The sequence below is a fragment of the Lycium barbarum genome, chromosome 7 (assembly GCF_019175385.1).
Source record: "Lycium barbarum isolate Lr01 chromosome 7, ASM1917538v2, whole genome shotgun sequence".
NCBI classification, from domain to species: domain Eukaryota; kingdom Viridiplantae; phylum Streptophyta; class Magnoliopsida; order Solanales; family Solanaceae; genus Lycium; species Lycium barbarum.
The window spans coordinates 3,966,479-3,976,254 of record NC_083343.1 but is presented as its reverse complement, the minus strand read 5'-3'; the positions used below and the strand labels follow the sequence as shown (position 1 = coordinate 3,976,254).

Below are 9,776 nucleotides of genomic sequence, written 5' to 3'. Positions count from 1 at the left end.
ACGAAAACAAAATAATTATTTTCCTATTTCGTTTTTATATAAATGAAATACAAAAAAAATATATATATTTATCCTATTTCATTGGTATATGAAATATATATATATATGTATTCCTATTTCGTTTTTATATAAACGAAATGAAAATAAAATTATTTTCCTATTTTTTTATATAAACGAAATACAAAAATACAAAAAAAATTATTTTCATATTTCGTTTTTTAATAAACGAAATACAATTTTTTTTTTACTATTTCGCAGATATACCAACGAATTGCAAAAAAAAAAAAAAAAAAAAAAAAAAAAAATATATATATATATATATATATATATATATATATATATATATATATATATATATATATATATATAATTTCTTATTTCTTTTTTTTATTCACGAAATGCAAAAAAAAAAAAAAAAAAAAAAAAAACTGTTGCATTTCGTTGATTAACTCACGAAATGCAAAAAAATATATATATATATATTTGTTGCATTTCGCTACAAGTGTAGCGAAATGCAACAAAAAAATCCGGCTATGAACAGTGCCTTGTGTGGGTATTTCGTTGGATAACCAACGAAATACCCATTGTGGTATAAAAAAAAAAGGCAGCCTATTTTGATCTAATGGCTGCAAAAATAAGCCATTTTGGCTCCGGACTCAAAGAACATGTCTAGCTTAAACTACAATGAGCCAAATCTCAAACCGTCCAATAAACTCCTTTATGCAAGATCTTAACTACTCGGTACATCAAGGATTACCAACAAATTATGCAATTAGCATATAATGAAAAATAGTGATGCCAAGGGAAGCCAAAGATTTGCTTAAGCCGACTATTTGGTGGAACATATTTCAACCTGGAATCAGGTTCAGGATAAAGAGATGTAGGATTTTATTCTGGCTTTCGGCGCATGATAATGTGCTAATGCCATGTAGATTTTGTCAAGGTTCACTCTTTACATGCTGTTTCATCTTTTCACATTTAAAGAGCATCTTTCACTTTTTCCAGGAAAGGGAGTGGAGGAGGTGCACAAAGAGAGAAATATAGACAGAGAAAGTGGAAAAAACATGTAGAACAAATGACTGTTACAAAATGTTAAGTGTTGTCATCGTGAAGTTCAGTACAAATACGGAAAACATTGAGCTCAACTTCCAAGGTGAACTTTGAGTTTAGTTGAAAAGGAACTGTTATAGTCTGGGAATCAATTAGATAACTCTTGAATTTTGAGTAACAAAGCATTTGCGATGACACAGCTGAATTTTCTATGCACAAGAAAAGAAGAATTCTGTTCAATGCAAGTTGCTTACAGTTCACAAAGGAAAAGCTGAACATCAGTGATTAGCTAAACAGGTTCTCAAGAATCTGTGGGTTTAGCTTCTGCTGAAATGACAACTGTCCCACTTGTCTGGTGACAACGCCGATCACACGATCTATGTACAGTACATAAAGAGAATTCCTGTTCTCCAGTAGTTCCAATGCTTTTCTTCCGTGGAGAATTGATCCTACCCATTCTTCAAAAAGCTCTACAGAGCAAAGAAAATGTACGGATAAGTTAGGTCCATGTCCGTCATTAACAGTATGAAAAAGATCCTTCACCAGAAAGGTCATTTGTGGAAGCCTGCTAATTATACTTGTGGGTGTATATCTCACATGCGACATGTTTAGGACCAATAGCCTTTCAGTTTGAATTTCCCTCAGCCAGAGCCTGAACTGGCTCGGACCCAAGGGAAGGAGAGGAAATAGGTTATAAAGAGAGAAAATGCGTGGAAATAGGTTATAAAGAGAGCAAATGCGTTATAGTATTCAAGTGAGCTCACTTATGTCGAAATCTCCAGCGTTTGACCAGGTTAACAAATAATCTGAAACCAGAAATTCGATAAGCTGAATCCTGCAATTGAGAACATATATTAAGTAAAAAGTATTTTTATTTCCTTTTATTGTTACAGTTTCAGGAAAATTCATGAAAACTAAAATATAAAAACAAATGAAAAAATAAAAAGAAAGCAAAATCTGGAAGCAGTAAAAAGCAAATACTAGGGGGCACACACCAAGTAATCCTGCAGCTAAACCACCATTCACAATAAATAAGATTCCCAAGACGAACTCAAAATATGGTAGCTATCACTCTACCAGAGGATACTAGAAGGAAAAGGATGATTATACCACATACAGATTCAACCTATTTAAACTTTATATTAGCTGAACTGACAAAAGAAATAACGAAATAACCAACTCAAAGTCAATGTCAAACTCCCCATAGAAACTCCAAATCTAATGGAACAAATTCCAACTCCTCAGCCTAAAAGCACCTTCAAGTCAGGAATTTCTGGAGGGACAAGTAGATGAAAACAAATACAAAAATTGCAGTGTTCCTTCAAACCTCCAAACTAAAAAACAGAAAATAAAATAAAAATAGCATATGGAAAGATGTCAATGACTAGAAAGGAAAATATGATATCATAGATAGAGGGAAAGAAATTTCGTCAAGAGTAAGGACCAAAATAATGTACATCCATTATCACCAGCAAAAGAAACAAACTCCAACGAGTGAAGGAAAACGGCATTTAACAAACATGACGCACACACTCAAGGCTCATAGCCTAGTGGTACCAGTGGGAATCTCCCACACAACATGCGTGGGTTTGACTCCCACTGCCCCCTTCTCCCTTCCAGTCCCCTTCTGCGGCTGTCTATTATGTGATAAAAAAAGTTAAAAACAAAAACAAAACAAAAGCATAAAGAACAATTAAGCCAGATAAACACGAGTTTATAGACTATATACAAGCTGGTGGGACTTACATCATGTACATAGAGTTATGCATACTTGGATAGGCATCATCAAATGGATCCATGAAAAGCAAACTTTCTGCCACTACAGAAATTCTTTGAGAAACCGCAAATATTAGACGCAGACCGACAAAAGCCTCATTTCCGATCTTGCGCATCAGGTGTTGAATATAGAACTGAACAGCAGTGTCAAAGTGATGATTTTCTGAAACATATGCATTACGAAATCAAGAGTTAAGAAACTATGTAGAAGGAAATATAAGTAAGTTACATCGAGGGATTTAATATTAAAAATGATGCTGTCCAAGAGCAAAAATCACTTTAAATTGCTCTGAACTTCAAACTCATGATCCAACTAAACTATCAATCAGTCCAATGATAACAAGGCCATAAGGGTCTGTCACTCTTTTGACTTCAATGGTCTTTGCTTCTAACTATTCAATTTCATACATATTATTTTGAACTAATAAGAATTAGATTCAATGAAGCTCTTTGAAATCATCTTAACAAAAGTTGATTCCTTCAAAGATAAACAATTTCTTCAAATAAGTACCGTTCGGCAACCGTCCAAAATAAGTAGAAGCATTTTACATAATCTATGCCATGTAATAACAACCATTTTTTAGCTTCTGCTGGAAAAAAAGAAAATCAAGGTGTCTTTCTACACTAAGCAGATGGTTTAATTGCAAATATTACTCCCTTAGTTCCAAATTTATAATACTCTACTTATTTTGAGATGTCCAAAAACTTTCTATACCGTTCTGCCCATAGCATCTTTTATACAACTTTCATAAATTTTAAGAATTCAAATTCATTTAACAATTTGGCACTGCTTTAAGAATTCAAATCTGTTCAAGTCGTATTAACATCTGAAACTCAAACCCAATCCAATCATGTTGCATAAAATGGGAAAATCAGAGTATAACAAACCAAACATCAATTATTATATGAAAACTGATTTGTTTCCATTAAATAATATCGATTTCCGATAACCACTTTCGCGCGATCCAATTCACCTCCATCGAGGCAGTGACAAACCAAAGAACGCTGCACTCTGCCAATTCTCAGTATCATGACTGAGACCATCTGTTAGTTGTGTATATGCACAAACTAGGAATATCAACTAACATCTTTTTAATGCCTGCTGGGGAATCTCAGAGCTCAGTTAAGAACTTCAAGGTGTCATTTCTTAAGTATGTACACTCAGAGAATCTATGGTATAAAAATTATACTACTCTAGTTCTTTCATAGCTCCAAAGCACTTTAGGGTTCTGAAATCTTTTCTGCTGCAAATGATTACTTTTCTGTATTTCCATCAAGAAGCTAATTTTTCTTCCTCAATCTAAATTAAAGAAATACTTTTACTTCTACAGCTTCCAAGTAGCCCAGGATTGACAACTTTTCAGCATACAGCATGTAAGGAGTGTAATTTATTGAACACGCTTATTCTAGCATTATCAAATGTAGGTGAATATACACTTCCGCAATCTTCTAAGGAAAAGACAGTCTTAGGAAACCCTGTATGAATAAGACAAGACCACATAATTACCATCTCCTTGCAAGGCACTGCACATTCTTCTCAATAAACGCATGATTAGGCTGTTGATAATGCCTTCCACAGGTTCTGCATTCCTTTCCATTGGTGACATTGTAGCAAGTGTACCTTTAAAGAATTAAAATACAAATGCTATTTGAAAGTACTAAAGAACAAAAACAGATAGCAATCGATAAATCCATCTGGTGGTATCTTTTTATTAAAACTGAAAACTCGGAAATTTAGGCACTCTATGCAGTGACATGGCTAATTACTTGCATATAAGGTGTTGACCAAGAAAGGGAAATCGCGAACTTTTTGCTCTTTTGAGTAAGATTAGAAAGCTTCATTTAAAATGAGTACACACCATGAATATAATTCTCAAAATGCAGTCTTTTAGAACAATCTTTCCTTTAAACTCAAATCTTAGGATGAACCTTCACTAGACAGTCTTCTTTTTTCATTTATGTTTCAGAACAGCTAATATATTTACTTGTTAACCCATTGATTTCAGCTTCCACCACAATTCCCAACACTAGAAGTTAGAAAACAACAGTGCATCTGTGAAATAATTAAAAAAATAATTAATCGTCAGTGTCTCACAAAATAAAAGTACACCAGGAACTCAAAATTTAAAAATTTCCAGATGTTGCTCATGAAAAATTGTACACACCAAGGCTAAAGGAAATGAAACTATCGTGCATTACCAAGGATGAAATCCACAGCTTGGTGGCACCAGTTCTTAAAATTACCCTCGTCCAACTGCAACTCATTTGGTACGAAAGCCAAGTGAGATGAGATATGGAAATCATATTCATAGGATAAGATAAACCATCACTAGATGGGGTTAACTGAAGCAACATACACTTTGAGGAGAAATATTGTCACAAAGCTCCAAAAGAAAATCCACCGAAGCGCTTAGTTGCTCAACATTATTTTCATTGTCACGTTCTGCCATTTAAGAAAAGACATAATATTCATACTTCTCATCTACAGCACAAACTCCATGTTCAGCAAAATTTCGTAAACAGGACGTAGAGTTTTCCAGAGATCAAATCATGGCACGCGTAAGAAATGAGATTTATCACGGCAAGGCTGAGGTATGATAAGATCTCAACTCAACATAACTTCTATAAACCATGACTTTGAAATTTAACCATCAAAAGTGAAGATAAATTTACATATCTACAGTGCATGACTATCAGCTAAACATGTAATCCGACATAGAAATTGCTCATAATGAAAAACTAGCATGAAATACGATGCCTATAACATTATTCTAGCATGATGGGATGCTCAAGCAAGTAGCACATAAAGCATGTACGATGTATACTAACTGGATTCTCACCTGAAATTCGCTGAAGCAAGGAATCATCTGTTCTTCTCGTTTTTCTCTCCTTAATCCTCACTGGAAAAAGGGAAAAAAAAAAAAACACAAGTCAATGAATCCAACTAATGAATACAGCATCGAAGGCCAAATTGACAACTTTAGACCGATAAATACAACAGAAATCCTCAAAAACAAACCTTGTCTGAGAAATCTTCTCCGTAGCACATCACTGAACCGTTGATCAGAACCATCTCCTATTCCCGTAGATCCCAACTTATCAAAGAAATAACACTTGCATGATGCACTTTTTGGATATATATCACACTGCGAACCATCTTACTCCAGAAAAAAGAAGGAAATAATCAAAAAATTATAGCAGTTCAATACAACTCTACCTATACAGATAACAAATTGGAAAACCAAAATCAAACATAGAGCAAAAGATCCATCGAAAACTCTTGTTATCATTTCAATTTTGATTTTAAAAAGAAAACACAATTATTCACAAACTTTTGAGGTCGGAATATAGCAGAAACATCAGATACTTAGAAGCTAGAGGTTCAGAATACACAGTATTGAACACATAACAACAGACAATAAAATTGCTCCGACCATCAATTCTCTTAGGGCTCAATAATCCCAGGTTATCAAGGAAATAACACTTGCGTGATGCACTTTTTGGAAATAGCACTGTGAACCATCGTACGCCAAAAAAATAAATTATAGCAGTTCAATACGAATCTATCTATACAGATAACAGATTAGTAATCAAAATCAAATATATAGCAAAAGATCCACAGAGAACTCTTGTTACCATTGCAATTTTGATTTTAAAACGAAAAAAACACAATTACTTATAAATTTTTGAGGTCGGACTATAGCAAAATAATGAGATAATTAGAAGCTAGAGGTTCAGAAATACATAGTCGACATTGACAATGGAAATTGAACGCATAACAACCAATACTCAAAAAATTTGCTGCAATCATCAATACTCTTAGGGTTCAATGGTCCCAAGCTATCCAAAAAAAAAAAACACTTGCATGATGCATTTGTTAGAAATATATCACACTTTGAACCTTCTTACTTCAAGAAAAAACAAAAGAAAGCAATCAAAAAGTAGCTGCTCAAAACATATCTACTTACACAGACAACGCATTGCTAAATCGAAATCAAACATTTAGCCAAAAAAAAAAAAAACTCAGAAAACTCTGGTTATCACTGCAGGTTTGATTTAAAAACGAAAAACGCAATTAAGTCACAAAATTCAAGGCCGGATTATAGCAAATGAATTAGAAGCTAGAGGTTCAGAAATAGACAGTCGACATTTGAGAATGCAAATTGAACACATAACAACAGATACTCAACAAATTGCTGGGATCAATTATGTTACTCGCACTCTTCACTTTTAGTGCCGCACCCGTGTCGACACGACATGGGTGTGGGATCCGTACCCGATCTAGTCAACCGATTTTGGGTACTTTGACCAAAATCAACGGGGAAATTCTGGATAGATTCAATGATTACTTTAATCAAAACAAAATCTAAGGTGAAATTGAAGAAAATGGAATACCTTGTATATAGAAATTTCTATGTCACTCCTTTTCCTTTTATCTCCTTCCAAGATTCTTCTCTTGATCAATACCTTTTCCTCAAGTTTTCCACATAATATCTCATAATATAGGTTTTATAACTCTATGTTTAGATATTTTTTTTTTTTTTTTTGCCGAATCCGTGCACCCGTATCCATAACTGGATCCGTATCCCTAAATCTTAAAATTGAGATCATAAGGGATCCACACCCATAGCGGACACCCACACCCGAATCCGAGCAACTTAGCCGATTATCAATAATCCCAAGCTATCAAAGAAATAACAATTGCATGATGCACTTTTTGGAAATATATCTCACTACAAACCATCTTAATCCCAAAAAAACAAAGGAAAACAATCAAAAAATAGCCGTTCAAAACAAATCTATAGGTACAGATGACACATTGCAATATCGAAAACAAACATTTAGCAAAAAATCCTCTGAAAACTCTGGTTATCACTGCAATTTTGATTTAAAGACGAAAAACACAAATAAGTCACAAAACTTTAGGTCGGAATATAGCAAAAGAATCAAATACTTAGAAGCTAGAGTTTCAGAAATACACAGTCGACATTTGACAACCAAAATCAAGCACATAACAACAATACTCACTAAAATTGCTTCAATCGCTAAAACTTTCTATATTAACAAGAAAAGGAGAAGTAAAGTAATTTTGTTTAGTTAAATATAACGGAAATGAAAAATCTAACCTTCAGCTACTTTGAGGTCTTCCTTGAGTCTAAGAATCTCTCGTTTACGCTCTTTCGCCTATGAAATTTTTAAAAATTGAAATTCATCAAACATGCAACTTCTACGAAAACGAAGAATTAAACGAAATTGATTCGAACTTTTCATTTCCACTTAAGTATCATCAAAATGAGACGGAGGAATGAAGAAAAAAATCCAGAATTAATTCAAATTTCATCCACGCAACTTCTACGAAACAATAGAAAGTAGAAAAAACGAAGAATTAAAGGGAAAGAAAACTGAATTCAGTTACATATGGCTGAAGTTCAACTAAAAATTCAGAATTAAATCAATTCATCCACGCGACTTCTACGAGATGATAGAAAGTAGAAAAACGAAGAATTAAAGGGAAAGAAAACTGAATTAAGTTACATATGGCTGAAGTTCAAGTAAAAATTCAGAGTTAATTCAATTCATCCACGCGACTTCTACGAGATAATAGAAAGTAGAAAAATGAAGAATTAAAGCTAAAAAACCTGAATTCAATTACATATGGCTGAAGTTCAAGTAAAAATTCAGAATTAATTCAAATTCATTCACGCAAATTCTACGAGACAATAGAAATTTAAAAACGGAGAATTATTAAATGAAAGTCTGAGAATATCTCGTTTACGCTCTTTTGCTTAAGAAATTAAAAAAAAAATCAGAATTAATTCAAATTTCATCATCAACGCGACTTCTACAAGGAGTAATAGAAATTAAAAAAAACGAGACGGATCCACAGAAAACTCTTGAATTTGCAATATGAAACACTAGAAATTAATTGAATTTCTACGAGACACTAGAAATTAAAAAACGAAAAATTAAAGGAAATTGATCGAACTTAAGAGCATCATCGGGATGAGACTGAGAATTAATTCAAATTTTAATTAATTGAAATTTATTGAAATAGCAAAAAAAAAAACGAAGAATTAATTCAAAATTTCATTCACGCAACTTCTACGAGATAATAGAAATTTAAAAAAAATCAGAATTAAATCAAATTTGTGCACGCAACTTCTACTAAAAATATAGAAAGTAGAAAAATGAAGAATTAAAGGAAATTTATCGAACTTTTTGCTCCCGAGCATCATCGTAGGAGCAATAAAAAAAAATTGAATTCTACGAGGAGTAATAGAAACTAAAAAAAAAAAAAAAACGAAGAATTATTAAAGGAAAGTGATTTGTTTCCACTTAACAGCATCATCGGAGTAAAATTAATTGAATTAAAGGAAAGTGATGGAACTTTTCGTACTTTCTGCTTCCATTTAAGAGCATCAACGGAGGAAGAAGGCTGGCGTGGCGGTGAAAGAGGTTTGTGAAGGAGTTTTGATCGGACGATCGCCATTGCGACAGCGAGTTTAAGGGATTCATCTGAGTCGCTCTTTTCTTGCTCTGATCTCACTCTCTCCATTTCTCTATTGGGAATTGGCGGGAGTAGCTTGTTGAACCTATATAAATAGAGGACCACAAGCATACATTTTGATTAATTGGAGGTTAAATGTGTTTCATTTGATATCACAAGGACCAAAATTAAAATATATCTATTCTATAATTTAGGGACCAAAAATGCTATTATCCCTATTAAGTTTAGGTCCCTTATTTTGTGAATTTTAATTTTAATCCTTGTAATATTTACTAAAGCATGTTTGACCTTTAATTAATTGAAATGTGTATTTTTTATTCTTTTACATATGAAATGTGTAATTTTAGAACTATATTACTAGCAAATATGGAGTAACCATACAAGTTTAAGAAAAAATATGGATAATTAAGTGGTAGAGCAATTGATAATCATGATAAATTTG

At 33.0% G+C, this 9,776-nt stretch overlaps 1 protein-coding gene across 2 annotated transcripts; it reads right to left on the bottom strand.

Moving 5' to 3' along the window:
* Window positions 1–1,054: 1,054 nt before the first annotated feature.
* LOC132602943 (protein MULTIPOLAR SPINDLE 1) lies at window positions 1,055–9,437 on the bottom strand. Of its 2 annotated transcripts, XM_060315770.1 has the most exons (10): window positions 9,224–9,433; window positions 7,953–8,010; window positions 5,846–5,983; window positions 5,667–5,726; window positions 5,184–5,269; window positions 5,026–5,080; window positions 4,334–4,447; window positions 2,797–2,989; window positions 1,815–1,885; window positions 1,055–1,520 (listed from the first exon to the last, which is right to left on the bottom strand). In XM_060315770.1, the coding sequence occupies exons 1-10, from the start codon at window positions 9,380–9,382 to the stop codon at window positions 1,336–1,338; spliced, it is 1,119 nt and encodes a 372-aa protein (XP_060171753.1). In that variant the 5' UTR covers window positions 9,383–9,433; the 3' UTR covers window positions 1,055–1,335. The 2 variants fall into 2 exon arrangements, with proteins under 2 accessions (XP_060171753.1, XP_060171754.1); XM_060315771.1 differs by lacking the exons at window positions 5,026–5,080; window positions 5,184–5,269 and having other exon boundaries at window positions 9,224–9,437.
* Window positions 9,438–9,776: the final 339 nt, after the last annotated feature.

Excerpts from the sequence above, each read along its gene's own strand:
- LOC132602943 (XM_060315770.1), bottom strand. The coding sequence starts at position 9,382 with ATGGAGAGAGTGAGATCAGAGCAAGAAAAGAGCGACTCAGATGAATCC. Across the intron at positions 4,448-5,025 it reads AGCTGTGGATTTCATCCTTG|GTACACTTGCTACAATGTCA; the intron begins GTAATGCACGAT and ends AATTCTTTAAAG. Across the intron at positions 1,886-2,796 it reads CATAACTCTATGTACATGAT|GATTCAGCTTATCGAATTTC; the intron begins GTAAGTCCCACC and ends TCTCAATTGCAG.